Below are 25024 nucleotides of genomic sequence, written 5' to 3' on the forward strand. Positions count from 1 at the left end.
GTAATCATCAAAGCTATCTGGTACTGGCTAAGAAATAGAGTGGTAGATCAGTGGAATAGATTAGGTATATGAGACACAAGAGTCAATGACCACAGTAACCCAACATGATAAACCCAAAGACCCCATCTTTTGGGATAAGAATTCACTATTTGACAAAAACTGCTGGGAAAGCTGGAAAACAATAGGACACAAACTAGGTATAGACCGACATCTCACATCATATACCAAGATGAGGTCAAAATGGATGCATGATTTAGACATAAAAGGTGACACCATAAGCAAATCAGAAGAGCAAGAAATAGTCTACCTGTCAGATCTATGGGGAGGAGAAGGATTCATGACCAAGTGAGATAGAGAGCATTACAAAATATAAAATGCATAATTTTTATTATATTAAATTTAAAAGCTTTTATACAAAGAAAACCAATGCAACTAAGATTAGAAGAAAAGCAGAAAGCTGGCAAACAATCTTTATAGCAAATGTCTCTGATAAAGGCCTCATTTTTCAAATATATAGATAACTGAGTCAAATGTATAAGAATACAAGGCATTAACCAATTGATAGGTGGTCAAAGGATATGAATAGGCAGTTTTCAGACAAAGAAATCAAAGCTATCTATAGGTGTATGAAAAAGTGTTTCAAATCACTTTTGATTAGAGAAATGCAAATTAAACATACCACCTCACACCTATCAGATTGGCTAATATGACAAAAAAGGAAAATGATAAATGTTGGAGATTAAGTGGGAAAATTGGGACACTGGTGATTGTTGATGGAGTTGTGAATTGATCCAACTATTCTGGAGAAAAAATTGGAAGTATGCCCAAAAAAGCAACCAAACTGTACATACCCTTTTATCCAGCAATGTCACTACTGGGTCTGTATCTCAAAGAGATCATACAAAAAGGAAAAGAACCTACAGGTGCAAAAATATTTATAACAGCCCTTTTTGTGTTGGCAAAATATTAGAAATTGAGGGGATGCCCATCAGTTGGGGAATGGCCGAACAAGTTGTGGTATATGAATGTAATGGAATGCTGTTGTGCAATAAGAAATGGTGAACAGACATTTGAGTGAATCCCGGAAAGACCTATACAAACTGATGCAAAGTGAAATGAGCAGAACTAGGAAAACATTTTATACAGTATCAGTAACATTGTGTGATGATCGACCAAGAATGACTCTGCTCTTCACAACAACACAATCATCCAAGGCCAATAGAAAGGACTCACGAAGGAAAATGCTATCCATATCCAGATGAAGAACTAATGGACTCTGAATTCAGATTGAAGCATACTTTCCCCCCACTTATTTTAGTCTTTCTTGCATTTTTTTAATGTTTCTTCTTTTATAACTGTGACTAACATGGAAATTATTTTTACATGATAGCATATGTATAAACTTTACCAAACTGCCACTAGGGGAGGGAGGGAGGGAGGGAGAAAACTTGGAACTTGAAATCTTGTAAAAATAAATGCTAAAAAAAAGCTTTATTTTACTTGAAATATAAGAGAAATTTACAATTAAAAAAAGGCTAAGCTTTCAAGTCTGGATCCAAGGTCCTCAACATTCTGGCCCCAAGCTTAGCTTCCCAGACTAATCACATGCTACTTCCTTATACTTCTAGCCAAACTACTTTGCTGTTCATGGTTCACATCACATGCTTTCCTCCCCAAGTGCTCTTGCTCATGTTTTCCCCTGTGCCTGGAATGTATTTCCCTCCAACCCTTCTTTTTTTTTGTAAATAGTATTTTTTTCCAATTCCATCTAAATAATTTTCAGCATTCATTTTTATAAGACTTTTAGTTCCAAATTTTTCTTTCTTCCCCAAGATGGCAAGGAATCTGATATAGATTATACATGCACAATCATGTTAAACATATTTCCATATTAGTCATGTTGTGAAAAAAAGAAACAGAACAAAAGGAAAAAACTATGGGGGAAAAAAAAGTGAATATAGTATGCTTTGATCTACATTCAGACTCCATAGTTCTTTCTCTGGATGTGGATAGCATTTTCCATTATGAGTCTTTTGGAATTATCTCAGATCATTGTATTGCTGAGAAGCACTAAGTGTGTCATAGTTGATCATTGCACAATGTTGTACAACGCTGTCCTGGTTCTGCTCACTTTAATCAGCACCAGTTCATGTAAGTCTTTCCAGGTTTTTCTGAAATCTTCCTACTCATCATTTCTTATAGCACAATAGTATTCCATTACATTCATATACCACAACTTATTCAGCCATTCCCCAATTGATGGGTATTGCCTCAATTTCCAATTCTTTAAGGTCAACCTTTCTTTCAAGGCCCAGCTGAAGTGCTGCCTTCTCCAGAGAGCTTTCTCAGATCTCCATAGCCAAAAGTACCCTCTCCTAACTGTGAATTCCTTGGCCATTTTTTTTTTTGGTAACTTCTCCTTGGCCATTCCTTCCCGCCCCCCTGCTCCCACCCCCCATCTTGTGTTGTAGCTCAATTTCACAATCTTTTATTAAGGGCCCACCACAGGTATGGCAACCTGTTAGGTATTAGGGATACAAATTGTAGACAAAGATAAAAACAAAAGATCTCCTGCCTTCAAAGAGCTTATTATTCTTAGAATTATACTTATTTCCTTAAAATTGTGCTAATCTTAATTGTACTGTACAATGCAGTTATATTGTAATTATGCAAGTCTGTACCTTAGCTCCTACTAGAATTCATGAGATCCCTGAAGAAAGAGATCCCATCTCCTCTCCACTTTTGTACTCTACCTTACCCCTAACCTTCTGGTGCCAAGTACCAGCATCTCTGTAAATTGGATGTCAGTGAGTATCTATTGAATGGGTAGCATGTGGATTGGGTGAAGAGTATTCCCAAAAGGGAAATTTCCACATAGTATATACCACCATCATCATAGCTCGCACTTCCATGGAACTCAAAAGTTTACAAATTTATTTCTTCTCAAAAACTTTGTGAAGTAAGGACTACAAGGGTTACTTACAGATGAACAGACTGAGGTCTGTAGAGATAAAGGGATTTGCCAAGCTCTAACAGCTAATAAAGGTTGTACTCAGAGAGACTGCTAATGCTGGCAAGGAACCTAACAAATCCATCCCCCTCATTTTTAAGCCCCTTGAAAATAGGGGCTATTTGTGTATTTGTATCTCCATAATCTAGAAAAGCACCTAAAAATAGTCCAGGCTTTATAAATATTTGTTGAATTGAATTCAATCTGGCCCTTTCCTACCCTTCCAGTCTTCTTATACCTTGCTCCCTGCCATATCCTCTGCTCTCCATTGACACTATCTTCCTAATACAAGACATTATATTTCCCAACTCTGGGTATTTCATTCTCCATGCCTGGAATGTTCTCTTTCCTCACTCCTGCATCCTGATTTCTGTTCAGGTCTCATCTAAAATCCCATCTCTCCTGAGAAGCCTCTTCTGATCCTCCTTAATCTCCTGGATATATCTTGTTTGTTCACAACTGTTTGCACATTTTCTCCGCTACTTAGCTCTGAGCTCCTTGAGTATAGAGACTGTCTTCTGCTTTCCTTTGTATTTCCAGCATTTAGCACAGGGCCTGGCATATAGTAGTAGGTGTTTAATAAATGCTAATTGACAAATGGATGGCTATGAAAGCGGGGAAATTAGTTTGGAGGAAGAAAGTAACTTGCCCCATCTCTCTAGCTAGTAAATGTCTAGAACTCAGGTCTCCCGAGGCCTCCCTAGGTCATTGCTACTTCGGGTGGGATGTTGCTAAAACTCTTGCCCTTGGCCTCCGTGGATGAAGTCCCATGATTCACACATGATATCATCTTGTGACTCTCAGAGAATCAACTTCCCCACCACTCTCCCATTCTATAGTGTTCTCCCATCTTTTTGAGAGTTGGCACTCTGTGTAGTTTCTTTCAGTGACCAACAGGTGGCAGAGCACCTCTACCACATGAATTGCTTGCTTCTATTCCCCCTAGTTTATTCCAGAGAAGAGCTGGTTTATGTGAGGCCTTCTAATCTACACCAGGGGTCTTGGGTTAAGTGAAAAAAAAATAGATTATCTGGAGTGTATTTTTCCCCTCTCTTCCCTGATTTGAATTGTTAAAGGTGACAAATGTTCAAGGGTTGTGGTGAAGCTAGAAGAGTATAAGCCAGTCTTTTGGACAAGAGTGAAATGGAGGTGGGGAGAAATTCATAGGATTACAGATGTAGAGATAGAAAGGATTGTAGAAGCCATTAGTTCCAACACTGTTTTTTTACTCATGAGGGAACTAAGGCAGAGAGAGGTCAAGTGACTTGCCCAGAAACATACATCCCAGTAAGTGTCTGTAGTTGGACTTGAACTCAGGTCTTGCTGACTCCATCTAGGTCTAGAACTCTATTCATAGTCATCTAGATAGCAGGAGTTCAAAAGAGTCTCCAAGGCTGCCTATCCCTCCGTGTGTGGTGTTAGATAGAAAGGATGAGGCAGTAGAAACTGCGAACCTGGTGTTCTCAGCTTTGCCAGGCATTGTATAGAACAGGGGTTCTTAATCTGGGGTCCATGGTCTTTGGAGAGATGACAGGGTGGCTGTGCACTTGGATGAAAAAAAAATACATCCTTATTTTCACTAACTTTTAAATGAAATTTAATATTTCCCTAACTAAACAAAACATTATTGTGAGGTGTCCGTAAGTTTTACCAGATTGCCAAAGGGGTCCATTAAACAAAAAGGCTAAGAACCCCTGGTATAGCAGTTGATAAGTTTTTGACATCTGCTTCTGAAAAAATGAAATTGGACCTATCTGGGGAGATAGTCTGAGAGAGTATTGTGTGTAAGGGGACAAGGATTTGGGGTCATGGTTAGGGGCTAGGCTTAAGCAGAAGACAGAATGAAGTTTATGGAAGGTATGGAATTTATTCTGATTCAGGAAACTTTATTTTTCTTTTGAGAACCCAGGAGGTATAATGGTAGGTGCTCTTCTCCCACAAAAAAGAAGGAATTATACCTGCCTTCAAAGGTCTTATAAACCAAAGTGACAGGAATCCAAGGCAGTGACTCTAAGCCCAAGTCAAAACCAAGAGACTGAAGCCAGATATTACCTTTTGGCCCTGGGAATCACAACTGGTAGCCAAACCCACCTAGGGCTATAGAAAGGGAAAAGTAAATATTCTTCCTGGAAACTATTTCTCTCCTCTGCTGTGTGAACACAGTGGGCCCATTCAAATGTCTAATCTGTATTGCGTTTATGTACCTTAGGCAGACACCAGGATCTTCTCTGGGTACATCATAGCCATGGACTGTATTTTTTGTGTTTGTTTAGTTTTTTAGTCAAAGGGTTTTTAGGGACTTCAATGATGAGCTTAACAGCATTCTCCTGGCTTTTGTCTCTGGCCCCTACAGAGGCTGAGGGTCTCAATGCTCCAAAACAACACAGATCTTGCAGTATATAATAGATGTAGAGCTAGAAAGGACCAACTCAACTTATAGTCCAACTCAACTCCCTACCTTCACAGAGGAAGAAACTGAGGTTCAGAGGGGTCAAACTCCTTACACTAGGTCATACAGGTAGTAATGAACAATGACAGGATATGAACACAGGGCCCTTTCACACCAAGGAAGGGTTCTTTCCACAGATACTTCCCCGAGGCCAAGAAGTTGGGACCTTTACTCAGCTAGACCATTCTGTAGAAAGTCTAGCAAACCAGCCCAGAATGCTGACACCTCTTCCCCATATCCTACACATACTTGAACATAGAAGGTCAACTAATATTCTTCTCTAAAGAATATCAAAGTAGAAATAGCATAAAGGAGGTATGATTCCAGCAGTTAGGAAAGGATTTATTGGAGAAAGTGAACCTTGATCAAATTCACCAGGGATGCCAAATTGTCCCCCCAAGTAAGAATCAGTAAGTTCATGAGTTACTCCCTGCTTATGGGTTTTCTTTCTTCTGATCTGGCAAGGAGCATTCTGCCATCTTCCCTAGGTCAAAGACCAAAGTACCTTTCATTGGTGGCTCCCCAAAGCCCCATGGATCTTATCTTCTTCTGCCTAATTCAAATCCTATATACTTCCTCCAATTCATCTTATCTGGTCAACCCTACCAACCAATGATCTTTCTTTTCTCCAGATTCCTACTTTTTTTTTCTTTGTGCTGTAGGCAGTCATTCAATAAGCATTTTATTAAGCACCTACCATGTGCTAGGTTCTGTGCTAAGTGCTAAGGATGCAGAAACAAAGGCAAAAGACAGTCCCAGCTCTCAAGTAACTCACAGTCTAATGGGGGAGACACCATGAAAACAATTATGATCAAGCAAACTGCATACAGGATAAATCAGAGACAATCACAGAGGGAAGCACTAGCATGAAGAGAGATTAGAGCAGGAGTCAGGATTTTAGTTAATACTTGATGGAAATCTCTGAAGCCAGTAGGGAGAGGACCAATGAAAATGTAAAGCCTGGAGTTGGAGTATTGTGTGTGAAGAACAGAAAAGAGGCCAGTGTTGCTGAATCAGAGAGTAGCTGAGGGGATGTAAGGTATAAGAAGACTGGAAAGGTAGGAATAGGGCAAGTTATGAAGGGCTTTGAATGCCAGAGGATTTTATATATGATCTGGAGGCAATAGGAATTCACTAGAGTTTGTTGAATTGGGGGAAGGGGTGGGGTGTGTATATGACATGGTTGTGCTGTAGGAAGATCAATCTTGCAGCTGAGTGAAGGATGGACTAGAATGGGGAGAGACTTAAGGTTAATGTCTCAGTCAGTGTAGCCTGTGAAGACCCCCATCATCTGCCACTCCCTGAAATGTCCAGGTTAATTTCCTGCTGTGAGCCCCCTTCCCTCATCACTCTTTTCCTGTATGGGCTCTGAGAACCTGGCATACATTACACAAATCGTGCCTTACAATCTTCTTGTCTGCATAAGTATATTTCATTCCCTCAGTTAGAGTGGAAACTCCTTGGAGTCAGAAAATTTTCTTCTTTTCTTATTCCATGACTCCTCACACTCTGGGGCCAGGAAATACTGACTTCTTTACCATCCTCTGACCCCTTTAGCACCTCCACTCCAGAAACGTGGGCCAACTTCAGCCATGACAACATCTACCGGGCAGAACGGGAGAAGACGGCATCCGTCAACCTGCGGCTCCTGATTAACAACATCCTCAATGACACTGCCGAGGACCTCCGCCTACAGTGTGATAATGTCAACTTGGCCTTTGCCAAACGCTGTGAGGAGATGGAGGGTGCCAAACACAGCTGGAGTACCACCTAAATAAAGTGAGCACCTCTAGCTGTGCCCTATCTCCTCCCCACTTCATCTCTCCCTGCGTCAAAGCCTCGGGGCACCAGGCCCATGCTTTCAAAGTCCAGTTAATCGATCAACAAGCATTTAAAAAAAAAAAAGGACCTACCATGAGCCAGGCACTGTGCTCTGGCACCCAGGCACTGGGGATTTTAAGAAAGGAAAAAAGATAGTCCCTACTCTCAAGGGACTCACAAGTCTGATGGTGGAGACACCATGCAAATAACTATGTTCAAATAAGCTTTATACAGGAAAAATTAGAGAAGCTGTTATTATTTGTCTTTTGCTTTTGAAGAGTACCAATGGGGTGAAGTCTTGGCTCCCGAGTGAATTGGATTTAAATGAGGCAAACTCGTACAAAGTCATCAGCCTCATTCTCTCTTCCAGAGTCATTGAAGACCAAGGGCCTGACAAAAGTCAGAATAACTGGCAGGCGATAGTCTGGAATGCAGTGGATGATGTTGGCATCTTCGATGTCTGACCAAGCTCTAAGTGCTCCACAGTAGCTACTCCAGTCTTCTTCTCTAATAAGTTAGAGACAAACAACAGAAGAAAAGCATGAGCATAAAAGGGCATCAGGAAAGGCTTCTTGTATAAAGTGTGGTTTTAGCTAAGATGTGAAGGAAGCCAGGGAAGCCAGAGCGCAGAGATGAGGAGAAAGAGTATTCCAGGCATGGGGGACATCCAGTAAAAATGCCTGGAGTCAGGACATGGATTATCTTATGTGAGGAACATTAAAGAAACCAGTGTCACAGGATCACAGAGTAAATAAAGGGAGTAAGGTATAAGGAGACTGGAAAAGAGGGGAATGAGGCAGGTAATGAAGTGCTTTGAACTCCAAAGTACTTTATTTTTTGATCCTGGAGGTGATAGGGAGGCACTAGAATTTATTGAATAAAGAGTATGGATAATCATAAACAGCTAGGTGGCTCAGTGGATAGAGTGCTGGGCCTGATGTCAGGAGTTCATGAGTTCAAATCCAGCCTCAGACACTTAACAGTTGTGTGACCCTGGGCAAATCACTTAACCCGGTTTACCTTTCCTCGTCTGTAAAATGGTCTGGAGAAGGAAATGGCAAACCACTCCAGTATATTTGCCAAGAAAACTTCAAATGGAGACATGATTGAAAAATGACTAAACAACAATAGAATCTTATCTGCACTTTAGGAGGATCAGTTTGACAACTGAGTGGAGGATGTATTGGTGAGGAGAGAAATATGGTAGGGAAATCAACAGCAGCCTATTATAATAGTCTAGATATGATGAGGGCCCATACCAGCACAGTGGCAAATGTAAGAGGAGAGAAAGAAGCAAGTACATGAGACATGTTCAATTCGCACAGAACTTCCCTTTATAGCTAGACAGAGCCTTATAGGTCATCTAGTCCATTCACCCACTGCAGAAATCCCTTCTGTGAAACTCTGACTGGTTATCATCTAGTCACTGCTTGGAGTCTTCCAGTGACCACTGATTATAGCCTAAAATAGCTACTTTGTTGTCAGATAGCTCTGATTGCTAGGAAGCTTTTCCTGGAATTGAGCAAACGACTACCTCCCTATTATCCAGAACCACATAATATCTGGGCTAGAAGGACTGGCTCAGTAGGCTCAAAACCCTCATTTTACAAACATGGCATTCATAGAGGTGAAATGTTTCATCTGTAGCCCTATAGTTGGGAAGTGGCCAAGCTGGCCCCCTAAGGCAGATCTTCTGTGTCTAAAACCATAACTTTCCATGACTTCTAAGTCGCTGGTCCTAGTTTTGTGACATTTTTCTTTTCAGTTAGGCACAAGCACTGAGGGTTAGGCCTGCACCCAGGAAGGGCCATTTGTAATTCTCTCCTGAGTCAATGCTATAGCCCCTCCAATCTAGAATCATACCTTAATCTGGACTCCAAGGCTCCTTTTAGGGAAAGTACACAAATCACCCTACTGTTCCTTATTCCAAACCCAGAGGGGCAGTTAGCCACCAGTCCCTAGAGACCAGCAGCCATGACTCCCCTCTGCCAGGACTTACAAATATAAAAGTTGAACACTGGGGACTTCTCACTCAAGTCTTCACTTCCCCAGCGAGCCCCAAACTGGTTATTCTAAAAGCAGATCCCACTCAGCTGCTTCAAAATAATTTGACATTTGGGATAATTTGCTACAGTTATAAAGTGAGGGTGACTCACATAGTAAGAAGTTCACATTCTAAGGGAGCTTTGATGGGAATGAATGTAAGCAACTCCTATATTTTGTCAGCAGAGGCTTGTATGCTCAGAACAGGGGAGGGGGAAACCTCCTCAGTAATCTGGTCCTGCTCCTGCCAGGGCGGAAATGCCGTGTACAACATCTTGGACAGACAACCTTCTGTCTTCCGCTGCAAGACCCCCAGGGACGTGGCACTCATCACTACTCACTTGTGAAGTTCCCCTTTACAACAAGCTGAAATCAACTAGCTGCTTCCCTTTGTGGTCTTAGTTTTGCATACTTCCTGCGGCTCAATTTCTTTTTTTCTTTTCTTTTTTTTTTTTTTAAGATGGTGAAGAACCTTTATTTCAAGCCTTAGAAGGATTAGTCAAAAGAACTGGAATTGGGCATGTTTAACCAGAGGAGAGAAAATGGGGGGAAGACATGATAGTTGTCTTTAATCCTATGGAGATTAGATTTGTCTAATTTGGTCCTAGTGGACAGAACGAGGAACAATGGTTGGAAGTAGCAAAGGAGCAAATTTAGGCTTGATGCTAGGGGAAAAAACTTCCTAAGAATTAGGCAAGGTAAGGCAACAAGCACTTTTTTTCCCTTTTTTAATTGAGCCACTCAGGGTCTTTTTAATATTGAAATTGGGTCACCCACCCTTCATTATTTTACCCTTTACAATTTTTGTTGGTTTTATTTTTAATTTTTTTAATTAATTAATTTTTAGTTTTCAACATTCACTTCCACAAGATTTTGAGTTCCAAATTTTCTCCCCATCTCGTCCCTCCCCCTACCCCAAGATGGTATGCATTCTGAATATCCCTTCTCCTAATCCACCCTCCCTTCTATCTCTCCCCCTCTTCTCTTATCCCCTTCCTCTTCAATTTTCCTGTAGGTCAGGATAGGTTTCTATACCCCATTTCCTGTATATCTTATTTCCCAGTTACATGTGAAAACAATTTTTTTTTACTTTTGTTTTTAAAACTTTGGATTCCAAATTTTCTCCCTTTCTCCCTCCCCACCCACTCTCATTGAGAAGGCAAACAACTCCATACAGGTTATACATGTGTAGTTATGAAAAAAAAACTTCCATGTTGTGAAAAGCTAAGTATATCTCCCTCAATCTTATCTGGCCCCCCATTTATTCTATTTTCTCTTTTGACCCTGTCCCTCCTTAGAAGTGTTTGCTTCTGATTATCACCTCCCCCAATCTGCCCTCCCTTCTATCATCCTCCTGCTCTCTCGTCCCCTTCCCCCCATTTTCCTGTAGAGTAAGATAGATTTCCATACCCAACTGAGTGAGTATGTTATTCTCTTCTTAAGCCGAATCTGATAAGAATAAGGTTCACTCATTCCCTCTCACCTTCCCCCACTTTCCTTCCACTGCAAAAGCCTTTTCTTGTTTGTTCTGTGTAAGATAATGTACCCCATTCTACCTCTCCCTTTCTCCTTCTCCCAGTATAATCCTCTCTCACCACTTAATTTTATTCTCCAGATATCACCCCTTCATCTTCAACTCACCCTGTGCCCTCTATCTATCTATAGATACTACCTATATCTATATCTATATACATACATATAATTTTTCCCTCCAACTACTCTAATACTGACAAAGGACTCATGAATTACAAATATCATCTTTCCATGCAGAATGTAAACAGTTCAACTTTAATAAGTGTCTTATGATTTCTCTTTCCTGTTCACCTCTTCGTGTTTCTCTTGAATCTTGTATCTGAAAGTCAAATTTTCTATTCAGCTCTGGTCTTTTCATCAAGAATGCTTGAAAGTCCTCTATTTCACTGAATATCCATTTTTCCCCTGAAGGATTATGCTCAGTTTTTCTGGATAGGTGATTCTTGGTTGTAATCCTATCTCCTTTGCCCTCCAGAATATTATATTCCAAGCCCTGAGTCCCTTAATGTAGAAGCTGCTAAATCTTGTGTTATCCTGATTGTGTTTCGACAATACTTGAATTGTTTCTTTCTGGCTGCTTGCAATATTTTCTCCTTGACCTGGGAACTCTGGAATTTGGCTACAATATTCCTAGGAATTTTCCTTTGGGGCTCTTTTTCAGCAGGAGATCAGTGGATTCTTTCAATTTCTATTTTGCCCTCTGGTTCTAATATATAAAGGCAGTTTTCCTTGATAATTTCTTGAAAGATAATGTCTAGGTCCTTTTTTTTTTGATCATGGCTTTCAGGTAGTCCAATAATTTTTAAATTCTCTCTCCTGGATCTATTTTCCAGGTCAGTTGTTTTTCCAATGAGATATTTCACGTTGTTTTCTATTTTTTCATTCTTTTGAATTTGTTTTACAGTGTCCTGATTTCTCATAAAGTCACTAGCTTCCAATTGCTCCATTCTAATTTTTAAGGAAGTGTTTTCTTTTTTTTTATTCTTTCCATTTTATCTCTTCTTTTATTAATTTATTTTGATTTATCAGCAATCACTTTTATATGCTTTTGAGTTTAAAATTTTTCTCCCCCTTCCTCCCCACCACCCTCCCCAAGACAGCGCACAATCTGATATAGGCTATACATATACATTCCTATTAAACTTATTTTCACATTAGTGGTGTTGTAAGTAAGAATTAGAACCAATAGGAGGAACCACCAGAAAGAGGAAACAAAACTCAACAGAAGAGAAAAAAAAAGCAAATAGTATGCTTCAATCTGCATTCAAATTCCATAGTTCTTCCTTTGGATGTGGATAGTATTTTCCATCATGAGGCCTTTGGAGATGTCTTAGATCCTTGTATTTCTGGGAAGAATTAAGTTTATCAATATTAGTCATGACACAACATGGCTATTATTGTGTACAATGTTCTCTTGGTTCTGCTTACTTCACTCAGCATTAGACCATATAAGTCTTTCCAGATTTTTTCTGAAATCAGCCTGTTCATCATTTCTTATAGCAAAATAGTATTCCATTACATTCATATACCACAACTTGTTCAGCCATTCCCCAAGTTGATGGGCATCCTCTCAGTTTCCAATTCTTTGCTACCACAAAAAGAGCTGCTATAAATATTTTTGTGCATGTGGATCCTTTTCCCATTTGTATGATCTCTTTGGGATATAGCCTGAGAAGTACTATTGCTGGGTATGCACATTTTCATAGCCCTTTGGGCATAATTCCAAATTGCTCTCCAAAATGGTTAGATCATTTCACAACTCCACCAACAATGAACTAGCGTTCCAATTTTCCCACATTTTTGCCAACATTTATCATTTTCTTACTTTGTCATCTTTGCCAATCTGATAGGTGCGATGTGGTACTAAGGGAGTATTTTCTTCAGTAAACTTTTGGACTTCCTTTTCCGTTTGGCCATTTCTATCCCAGCTACTGGATTCCCTCTCATTCTGTGGGCCAGAAGGTCTGGAGGCATCCTCCACCCCAGAGCCTCCCTTGGGAGCTAGGGCTGGGACTGCACTTCTCTCTCACCGCAGACATAGACTTTTCCTACTGACGTTCTAAGTTGTCTTTGGCTTTCATGGGTGGAGAAGTCTGGAAACCACCACAGCTGCCTGTGATTCAGTCCTCTGAGGCCTGCTCCAGGTTCCTGAGGCCTGTTTTGCCTGCATGCCCACGCTAAACTGCATTCCTCTCCCAGCCCAGCTTGATATACCTCTCTGATCAACCATCCAGATTGTCTTGGGCTGAAAATTTGTTTCACTCTGTCTTTTTGTGGGTTCTGCTGCTTTAGAATTTGTTTAAAGCCATTTTTTACAAGTATTTGGAGGGCTTTGGGGAAGAGCTCAAGCAAGGCATTGCTTTCACTCTGCCATCTTGGCTCCGCTGACTCAATTTCTTCATAGGTAAAATGAAGGGGTTGGACTAGGGGGCCTCTGAGGTCCGTTTCAGCTCATCATAGATCACCTTCATTTTATAGATGGGTAAAGGGAGGCTTGGAGAATGATGTTATGTGACATTACTAGCATGTGAGTAATGCAGCCAGGACTTGGGTCCTAGGGCCCTCCCACTCATGTTTTCTCCCCCAATTTGCTGTGCCTTAGTTTCCTCATTTGTAAAATGATGGAGTTGGACTCAATGACATCTAATAAACTTAGCTACATGATTCTGTGGGTCTTTTCTTGCCATAATCTCCCCCTTACCACTACCACCACCACTATACCCTAGCAGAATGCTTTCAGGATGTTAAAGGAACAGGAAATTTAGCCATTTTGACTCAAGCAGGTCATGGGAGCTTTTACCATTTCTAAATTGTCAATGACTTCTTTCATTAAACAAATTTGGACTAAGGTTCCACTAGCAAAAGTGAGGTATAGAACACAGAAATTTTCCTGCAGTCTCCACACTCAGTCCTACACATATCTTGTGACCCCTTTTCTCATTTCCCTGATTATTTTGGCTCATGGAGCTCTGGGACCAAGTTGTAAACTTGGCTATGTCAGCATCACCTCCAAGCTTCTGTTCTTGAAGAACAAATCCACTGTAGCCGTTAGAATAACCACATACACTCAGAAGCGATACAATGTTAAGCATACAAAGAGGAAACATGATAAAAGGGGGAAAAAAACCTGAGTCCTAACTTTGCGTGATGGACCATTCAAATCCCTAAATTGGGAAGTCAGAAGGTCCATTCTTGCCTCTGGTCAAGCTCACAGAGTGTGGTAAAAGATAGAATTCAGAGGGCATGCTTTAGAGAGGCATGTCTCCTGCTTTGTGCAGAGAGGAAAGAGAAGCTATTGCAGACTTGTGTCTCTGGGTTTAGGTATATGCATATATACCTGGTTCTGTACCATCTACTGGTCTGGTTCAGCTCTGCCATTATCTTGGGCACTTGCTGAAGGCACAGCCTGAGTCTTTTTTACCCTGCTGCCTTTTCCCTAAGTCTCCTGGCTATCCACATAGGTGGAGTTAACCACAGAAGCTCAATCTCACTTTGCTTCTTCCACAGACACTCAGAGAAATTAGTGACCAGGAAAACAACATTGCATCCCTCAAACAAGCCATCAAAGACAAAGAAACCCCTCTGAAAGTTGCTCAGACAAGGCTTTATCAGCGAGCTCAAAGGCCCAATGTGGAACTCTGCCGGGACGCAGCACAATTCAGGTAATGACTATGGCCTGGTTTCACACTGCTTATGTTTCTATACACATATAGCATCCCCTTAGTCAGTCAGGGGATCATTGGGGTTGCTTTGGGATAATTTAGATTATAGCCTGAATCCCCATCTATTATATTATTTTATTCCTAGGTCATTCTAGAGATGCATAGGCCCATTAACAAAAACACTTCAGATATTAAAGAGAAAATTAAATAGTTTCACATTCTCTGTGCCCATACACATAATATCCTATACTTCCAGAGAGTTATAATCTAATTTCCCTTTAATTCCTCTTATACTCAACATAATGAAAGGACACAGACAAGACATAAGTCTGTATTTAGAGGGCATGTCCTCTGAGTTGGAATATTTTTCCTAGGGCTCTTTCAAGAGAGGTTGGAGAATAGCTGAAGTCTCTTACCTTGGCCCTGATGTCATATACATGTGGATCTAGGGATTGGGGATGCCATGGCCATATGACTCTACATGGTGCTTGCTCTCCAAGAAACAGTGTGGTCACAAGAAAAAGCACCAAACTTGGAGTCAGTAGATTTGGACTCAAATCCAAAATTTAATACTACCTTTCACCTCTCCAAATCTCATTTTCTTCATCTGTAAAATTATGGTTATTAAAAAAAATTTGTAGTGCCTACTTTGTAGGAGTATTGTGGGGTAAAAAACTGAGACTCAGATTTCACTGGTGTAGTGAACTCCCAGTGAGAAAATTTCCTCTACTCATACAAATTGGCAAATGTATAGTCATAAAGAGTTGCCTGGGGGAATTGAGTGGTAGAGTGATTTGTTCAGGGTCATAAAGGCAGCCAGTATATGTCAGAGACAGGACTAGAACACAGGTCTTGTGCTTCTTTTCTCAACTGTTTAAAAAAAAGAAAATAACCCATGCTATGGGAAATAGTGAGATGAACGTGCTTTGGCAAGTAAAAGCATTGTATCTATAAAATAGGTTGGTATTATCATTTTACAATCTTACTTGGGGCGGGGGAGTAAACTCTCCTGGCTGAAACAGAAAGTGACCAGAGAAAAGAAGAGCCCAAACTTTGCCATTTCCTTGCCAAATGGTCATGGATGCATTGTTCCTCCTCTCTTTGCATCAGTTTTCATATCTGCAAAATTGGGGTAGGGTGCAGTAAGTGATCCATTATGGGTCTGATGCTCTATGAAAAGATCAATAGAACCCAGAAGATTCTAGCTCTATCTGGGCACCTCCCCACTCTACCTTTCTGTACAGGGGATCTCTGTGTGTACACACCCAACTGCAGTAGAACACCAATGTTTACTATTTGAAGAATACAAGGACATCTATTAGCTCCACAAGAGCACTGATTCCAGCATAAGGATGATTTCCTCCTTTAATGTATCCCGCAGGGCAACTTCCAGCTGATCCTCTTTCAAACTAGAGCTAAATCTAAATCACTCTTGATTAAGGAAAACACAAATTAAAACAGTTCTGAGACACCATCTCATACCTATCAGATTGGCTAATATGCTCTGGAGGGGAAGTGGAAAAATTGAGATATTTTTGCACTACTGGTGGAGTTGTGAACTGGTTCAAACATTATGGAGGACAATTTGAACTATACCCAAAGGGCTATAAAACTATACACAATCTTTGACCTAGCAAATCTACAAATCTACTTACTAGTTCTGTATCCCAAAGAGATCAAAGAAAATGAAAAGGATACACGCACACAACATATATATGTGTGTGTATGTGTGTGTGTGTATGCAAAATATACATATATACATAAAATACACACACATACACAAAATATAAATACAAAAATATACAAAAATATTTATGGAATCTCTTTTCGTAGTGGCAAAGAATTGGAAATTGAGGGAATGCCCATCAACAGGGGAGTGACTGAACAAGTTATGGTATATGATCATAATGGAATACTATTATGCTATAAGAAATGTTGAGCAGGATGGTTTTGGAAAAATCTGGGAAATTTTCTATGAACTGATGCGAAGTGAAGTGAACAGAACCAGGAGGAAATTGTACACACTAATAAAAATATTGAAATAATGATCAGCTGTGTTTGATCAATTCAATGATCCAAGACAGTTCCAAAAGACTCATGATAAAGAATTCCATCGAGCTAGAAAGAGAAAATTGATAAAGTCTGAGTGCAGATTGAAGCATACTTTTTTCACCTTATTTTTGGTAACATAGCTAATATGAAATATATTTTACATGATTTCACATGTATAATTTATTTCACATCGTATGCCTTCTCCTTGGGTGGGGGAAAGGCTGGAAGGAGAAAGAAAATTCAGAACTCAAAACTTTAAAAAAAAAGTTAAAAAATAAATAACAAATTAAAATAAAAAACAAAACTAAAGCTGAAGACCACAGTCCTAAACCAGAGAGGGCCTGGTTAGAAATGTCAACGAGATTCCCTGAGGAGTGAAGGCAAGGGCACTAGATCAGTCCTCTAAGGGAGGTTAAAAGGCTTGACTTCTAAAAGGGTTTAAATGATGATGAATTCAGCACACACAAGGCTCCACTAAATATGCACTTATTGGACCTTGTGTGAGCTAAGCAAGAAAGGATGCAGGAAAGAAGCAGAAAAAGAAACTAAGGCCCAGAGAAAAGTGGCTTGGTGGAGGTCATAGAATGTGACTATAGTTTTGTGGTGAAAAGGGAATTGGATTTGGAAGTAAAAGATTTAACATCAAGTCCAGGTCTGCTACTGCCATTGGCCAAGTCACTTCTCCCCTCTGGGTTTTGTTTTCTTCATCTACAATATGAGGAATAGACCAAATGACCTCCAAGATTCCTTGCCTCTCTAATATTACATCATTCTGAGTTGTGGCAGAGTTGGGACTTGAACCCAGATTTACCAACCTATCACTCAGTGCTCTGGAAATATTGCCTGCGTCCTCAATGTTCCCTGTGTGCTGTACAGACCCAGCCTTGATATGTAGTAATGGTTATCTGTGGATAATAAATAATGTTATTAATAGTAATAATAACTATCATAATCTGTCTTTGCATAGCACTTTAAGGCTTACAACAACTTTATGAGATGGGCAATGCAAGCACTATTATTCTCATTTTACAAATGAGGAAAATGAGGACCTTAGAAATAAGCTGTCTTAAGTCATATTATTAGTAACTAATAGGACTTGAGCCCAGTCAAAACTTTCAATTCCAAGACCATTGCCTGATGCACTATACAGCAGTGCTGATTGTTCCTAGAAAGTAACTTTGGTCATATAAAATGAGGAAGGGAAAGATGCATTCTGGGGTTTATGTTACTCCCCATTCACCACATTACTCCTGAACTTCTATATTGAACTCCCCCCTTGTTCATGGAATCCTAAACCTCCCAGGCATGGAATCTTTTTTTAACCTGACATATGGTTTGAAAATCCCATTACCAATGCAAATAGACATATTTTGTGCCATTTATAATCTTTTTTTGCTTTTTTTTGAGGAAATTGGAGTACCCAGGGTCACACAGCTAGTAAGTGTCTGAGGCTGGATTTCAACTCAGGTTCTCCTGACTTCAGGACTGGTGCTCTATCTACAATGCCATCTAACTGCCACTCCCATTTTTTTAATTAATAAGCTTTCATTTTTTCCCTCCCTCTCCTATTCCCCTCCACTAAAAACAAACAAACAAACAAACAAAAAACCATTATGACAAATATGCAAGTTTGGCTATGTCCAAAAATGTGTGCTTTATTCTGCAAATTGAGACCATCATATCTCTGTCAGGAAGGGGGCAGAATTCTTCATCACTGGTCCTCTAGAATAATGATGGATTAGCGTCCTTAAGTCTTTCAAAGTTGTTCATTTCTTGACAATAATATTGTCGTAGTATAAATTCTTCTGCACTACTCACTTTGCTTTGCCTCAGTTCATACAAGTCTTTGCAAGTTTTTCAGAAACTATCCATTTCATTATGTCTTAAGGTATAATAGTATCCCATGACATCCATATACCATACTTTGTTCAGCCATTTTCCAATTAAAGGGCATCCCCTTAGTTTCCAGTTTTTTATTTGTTTGTTTTTTGATGCTACAAAAGAGCTGCTACAAATATATACATATATTTGTACATGAGTCCTTTTCCTCTTTCTTTGAGGTAGAGGACTGGTATAATTTAGAATCTTAGCAAGTTGCTGGGACACTCAGAGTTTAAATGAATTGCCCAGAGGCACAAAGCCAGTATGTGTCAGAAGCAGCACCAGAACCCAGGTCTTTCCGACGGAGAATGACTATCAACTATGATAGGCTGCTGTAACAATAACAGTAACAACAATAACTAACATTGATAGAATGTATCAAGGTTTGCTAAGCACTTTGAACAGATTAACTCATTTGTTTACATACACATTTGTGTGTTGTTGTTCAGTCCTTTCTTACTCTTCATGACGCCATGGACCATTGCACGCCTGGTACTGTCCACAAAGTTTTGTTGGCAAAGACTCTGGAGTGGTTTGCCATTTCCTTCTCCAGTAGATTAAGGCAAATAGAGGTTAAGTGATTTGCCCAGGATCACACAGCTAGTAAGTTTCTGAGGCTGAATTTGAACTAGAGTCTTTCTGACTCTGGGGCAGCTAGGTGGTGATAGAACACTGGGCTTGGAATCAGGAAGACTCATCTTCATGAGTTCGAATGCCACCTCAGGCTCTTACTAGTTGTGTGATCCTGGGCAAGTCACTTAAACCTATTTGCCTTAATTCCTCATTTGTAAAATGAGCTGGAGAAGGAAGTGACAAACCACTCTAGTATTTTTGCCAAGAAAACCCCAAAATGGGGTCACCAAGAGTAAAACATGACTGAAATGACTCAACATCAACTTTCTGACTCAAGACTCAGTGCTCTATTCACTGAGCCATCTAGCTCCCCCAATTATATTTGCATATAAACAAGTATATCATATATATGTATATGTATATGTGTATATATATATATAAATATAAATATATACATATACAGAAACATGTTAATATGTATGTGATGTCTCTCCAAATATTGAAAGCAAGTATCATTTAGCTAGAGATTTTCCCATTCACAGGCTCCAGATATCAATGAACTGTGTCAAGCTCTTGGGACTCCTGTGATTTTTTCATGAAGCTAGTCCCTTTGAAGCTGGTTTAGAGAGTAATTTTCTAGTACCATTTTATTCATCTCATAATGCCTTAGAAATGTCAAGGCCTTTCCAAGCTATTAAATGCACACCTGGAAATATGCTACTGATTCTACTGTTCATTTGGAGGAAGGATACAGTCTCAAGGACCAGAGGGTATGTCTACACTAATCATGGAACCAGCAGGATTTTGAGCCAGACTCCTGTAAATGATGCCTCTCTTTTGGGATTCCCTATGGGTCCTAAAGTGTTACTAAGATAAAAGGCTGCCTGGCCCACTGGGATTGAAAGGACATCTACACAGATGTGAATCCAAACCTAGATGCCAATACCCAGGCCAAAGAACCAGTGTATACCCACCTCTGAATTCTTTCCCCATTTGAAACTTTTTCCAGTGGATATGATGTTATTTGCTTATCTGGATAGAATTCAGATGAGGTGGTTGATATGTCTAGGATCAGGGGTGGCCAACCTGAGGCCTGGAGGCCACATGTGGCCTACTAAATCCTTGGGTGCAACTTTTTGACTGAGTCCAAGTTTTACAGAACAAATCATTTTATTAAGGGGATTTGTTCTGTGAAGTTTGGATTCATCAAAAGGCTGCACTTGAGGACCTAGAGGGCTCAATGTGGCCTTGAGGCTTCAGGTTCCCCACCTTGGTCTAGGTAATAGCTAACATTTCTATGGTATGTTTGAATTTATAGAGCACTTTATTCAAGACAAACCCATGGGGTAAGTAGTGTTGTTATTGTCGTTGTTTAATCATTTCAGTCATGTCTGACTCTTTATGACCCCTTTTGGGGTTTTTTTTGGCAGAGATACTGGAGTGGTTTGCCATTTCCTGCTCCAGCTCATCTTATAGGTGAGGAAACTGAGGCAAATACAGTTAAGTGACTTGCCCAGGGTCACACAGTAAGTATCTGAGGCCAGATTTGAACTCAAGTCTTTCTGGCTCCAGGCCTGGCACTCTATCCACTGCACCACCATTTGATAGACAAGAACTCTGTCTATATCTTGTTTATACATAGCTTGCAGATTGTTCTCTCTCCTCACTCCTATTCCATCCTGAGATCTTTGAGGGTGGGGACTGTGTTTTGACTTTATTTGTATCACCAGCACTAAGCCTTGTACCTGCATATAAGAGGACCTTAGTAAATGCTTATCACAGGGCAAGTCAATAGTATACACAGCATTGATAATGCCTACAGCAAGTCCAGATTAGACAAGTGGATGAACTAGCATATCACCCTGGGCTTATTCACCTAGGCCTTCCCTAAATCCAATTTAAAAAGTCAAATTAGATGTTTTCTGCCTAGGGCCTTCATAGATTGGGCTCAATGGCCTACCACATTGCATGATTGATCAGGTCAGCTACACTCTGATCAGAACCAGTGATTAAGGCCCTGTCTCATAGCATCATTATTACTTTGGTGCTTTAAGAGATTCATGATGTTGTCATGAATTCTCCAGTAGGTTCTTCCTCCTGTGACAGAACATGTATCTTCCATAACTCAGCAGACAGGGCCATTAATTTCTAGGGTGAAAAACATTTTTTAAAGTTTAAAAAAATGTTTAGGTTCACTTGGATTCATGGATTGTTAAAGACATATAGATGGGGCTGCTAGGTGGTGCACTGGATAGAGTGCCAGGCCTGGAGACATGAAAACTCATCTTCCTAAGTCCAAATCAGGCCTCAGACACTTACTAGCTGTGTGACTCTGGGCAAGTCACTTAACCCCGTTTGCCTCAGTTTCCTCATCTGTAAAATGATCTGGAGAAGGAAATGACAAGCTGTGCCCGTATCTTTGCCAAGAAAACCCCAAATGAGTTCTCAAACAGAATTGAAAGGACTCAACAACAACAAAAAGTAGGACCTACTATGCTGCTGTGTTCCCTACCTCTACCCTCATCCTTACTCCCACCCCACCTCTTTTAATCTCTGGGCATCCAGGGTCATCTCTTCACAATAATGAGGCTTCAGAGGAAAAGCTTGTATCATTGTTTGGGTTAACTTGGTATTTGACACTGGCAGTTTTCAAAGTTCATTTACATCCATTATCTCACTTGCTCTGCATTAGACCTCCCAATAGAGCAGGGATTTTTAATGTTCCTTTTATAGACAATAGGCCCAGGTAGGGAAAAGATACTTAGCAGAGGTCACGCAACAAATCAGGTAGAGCCAGGATTATAATAACCCAGGCTGGATTTTCCTGGTTGGATTTTCCTGGTAAATGTTTAACAACTAGCTCTGGGGTAGGGAGTGGGGATGGGGGTAGAATGCACACAACATACTTTGAAAAAGTGATAGAGAAAATGTTAACAATGCAAATTAAATTTAAAAGTATAAAAAAATCAACTAAATAATAAATCAAGCCCTGATTTATAGCATTTACCAGTTTCCAAAATGTTTACTTTTCACACTGAATATTTAACAATCAGTTCTAGTGAGGTCATAATAGGTGCCTCTAGCACACCACTGAACCCAGTTTCCCAGATTCCTGGTCCAGGATTATTTTCTTCTTGCCAGACTACTTCTGTACACACACACACACACACACACACCCTATTTTGATGGAAATCAACCAAAAAATGTTGAATTTAGTTAAGTGCCTTTTATTAAAAAAAGAAAGTAATCTATTTGATGAGAATAAGTACATCTAATGGACTTTTCCAATCTTTACTGTTGGATAAACCTTTGAAATGCTGAATGGATTACATCCACACAACCTATCATTTTCCACTATACACCTCCTTATGTAGGCACCCAAGGCCTTTAAAAGAGATACCACAGCCAGAGGTCTGGTTTCATAGCTCATTGCTACCACCATTCCACTTGGACAAGTGGAGTAATGGAAATAGCACTTAAATGGACATCTTAGGGCTTGGGTTGGTCCTGCAACTTACTCCCTATGGTGACCATGACCAAATCATTGAAACTGCTTCCCCTAGTCTCAATTTCCTCACCTGTAAAATGAGGACATACATACGTACTTGATCATCTTTGATATTTTATTTAGTTTGAATCCATGGAACCAGAGAATGATAGGATCCAGGGACATCTCTTCCACCGCCACACCCCTCAGTGGCTCTGGTGAATGGACTTATAATCTTCCTGTTCTCTATCCCCATGTGTCTTTGTGATTTAGGCTGACCAACGAGGTTGAAGAACTAAACATGTCCATCCAAGCCCTGAAACAGAAGCTACTGGAATCAGAGCAGGCCCTGAGGAACCTGGAGGATACTCGAATGACCCTGGAGAAGGAAATTTCCATCAAGGCTAATAGTCTGTTCATCGACAGAGAGAAGTGCATGGCACAACGCTCACGTTACCCCACCATCCTCAGGCTGGCAGGCTACCAGTAGGGATGCAAACCCTTCTTCCTAAAACCATTTCATCCCAAAGGAAGACTCACAGAGAGATACTTGTTAGTCTTTAAAAAAAAAAGACTAGCCTCACAGTATAATAGAAAACTCTAGCTATGCTAAATAAAATGTGTTTACTTTTTACACATCTTCCTCCTAGTATATTAAAAGCTAACCTTAGACCCTTAAAAACTCAGTGACCCTTGACAAGTTACTTAACCTCCACCTGCCTCAGTTTCCTCATTTGTAAAATAAGAATAATACTAACATTTACCTCCCAAGGTTGTTGGGAAGATAAAACAAACCTTAAACTACTATATAAATGCTAGTTATCATCATCATCATTGTCATCATTATTATTCTATGATGTACACACATTAAGTAAATCATAGATTATAGGGAATAAGCAGAAAGGGTCATCATCATCATCATCATTATTATATGATGGACATGAATTAAGTAAATCATAGATTATGGGACTTTGGGAATAAGTAGAAAGGTACCTTAAAAATCATCTAGTACAATCTCCTGGTTTTACAGTTTAGGAAACTAAGATCTAGAAAGGGGAAGAATCTTGGCCAAAGTCAAACAGGCTCTAAGTAGCAAAGCCAAGATGGAAAGTCAAATCTGACTCCAACTATAGTATCCCTTTCCCCATAACAGTTTGGCTCCCAAGACACTACAGAGCGCCTGTTCATGTTTCTTTAATCTAATCCCCCTAATTAACCAGTCAATAAGCTTTTCTCAAAAGCCAAGGGGGAGCAGATTATAGAATCAAAAAATGTTGCAGGTGGAAAGGATCTTTGTCCAATCTTGGGAAAACTGAAGGGAAACCTGTGTCAAGGTCATACAGGGCAGGAGAAAGCCAGGATGTGAACTCAGATCTCTTAACTCCATATCCAAGGGTATTTCCATTTATACTATGTTCAGATGTCTCCCAAGCACCTTCTCACCAAACTCTCTTCCACACACTCTTTTCCTGCCCACCCCATTTCCCCACAGCAAAGCTCCTGTAGCATCATACTCTCTACAGAGATACCTTCCCAGCAGAGACCCTTTCTTATCCTCATTTCTTCCTACATTTCTCCCTCCTTTCCTCAGCATCATATTTCTCCATCCCCTTATTTCTCCCTTCCATTTCCTTTTTCTCTTCCCCCATACTTTCCCCTCCCCCAAACATGAGACCAGAGTATGTCAGTTGTTTAGGTAATGCCAGGGTCAGGGTACAGGTGGAGACAGTAAAGGGCTTGTATGTTGAGGATATATTACTTGACTTTGGAGTGAAAATAGTTGGGGTTGGCATGATAGGCATACAGTTATGCTGCTTTATGTTCCTTGTTGAAGAAAGCTGCTTTGAATACCCTTCTGTGGGAGATCTATGAGATCTTTTGGGCCCTCTCATACCTGCACCAACCCTAGGACCACTTTAGAACCATAATACTCCCTTATAAAGGCTTCCTTTGAAACCCATGACATGGGGAAAAATAAGAAACATAATTGTCCAAGTTATAGAAATACTATTTAATCGTTCAATCAATATTAAGTACTTACTATGTGCCAGGCACTGTGCTAAGCAATTACCCCTTTTTCTATGGATTTGGAGTGTGTGTTTTTGGTAGTAGTGGGAGGATATAGATCTAATTCCCTCCACCAAGGAGACTTTGAAATGTTAAATGCCTTGCTCAGTCCAGGTCACACAGCTAAATACGTGCAGGAATTAAAACCAAGTCTTCTTGACTATAAGGCCCACCTCTATCTGCTATTCCATTCCTCTGGTCCATGACCAGAAAGTTCTTGACCACTTACAAGACAGCTAGCAAAGATTGGGTGGATACTTATCGGTGCTGTAAAGGGACACAAATGGAGGTTGGATGAGATGAACTCTGAACTCCCCAACATTGAGATGCTATGATTACATATGGAGAAGAAGACTGAAATCTATGGCTACGAGTGCAGCACCATATATTTAGTCTGGCTGTTTTAACCAGTCTCATTAAAGAAGCATCGTCCTGGTCTGTTCAGT

At 40.1% G+C, this 25024-nt stretch overlaps 1 protein-coding gene across 1 annotated transcript in view; it reads left to right on the forward strand.

Annotated features, from left to right (window-relative positions):
* The window catches only part of LOC110222079 (tektin-4-like), a 51799-nt gene extending 28654 nt beyond the window's left edge, over positions 1 to 23145 (forward strand). Inside the window, 4 exon segments of the mRNA XM_021006918.1 lie at positions 7017 to 7213; positions 7216 to 7238; positions 14364 to 14518; positions 22785 to 23145. Coding sequence (XP_020862577.1) covers positions 7017 to 7213; positions 7216 to 7238; positions 14364 to 14518; positions 22785 to 23001 — 592 coding nt within the window. The 3' untranslated portion in view covers positions 23002 to 23145.
* Positions 23146 to 25024: the final 1879 nt, after the last annotated feature.

The sequence above is a fragment of the Phascolarctos cinereus genome, unplaced genomic scaffold (genome assembly GCF_003287225.1).
Source record: "Phascolarctos cinereus isolate Bilbo 61053 unplaced genomic scaffold, phaCin_HiC Scaffold_4;HRSCAF=312, whole genome shotgun sequence".
Lineage (NCBI taxonomy): Eukaryota > Metazoa > Chordata > Mammalia > Diprotodontia > Phascolarctidae > Phascolarctos > Phascolarctos cinereus.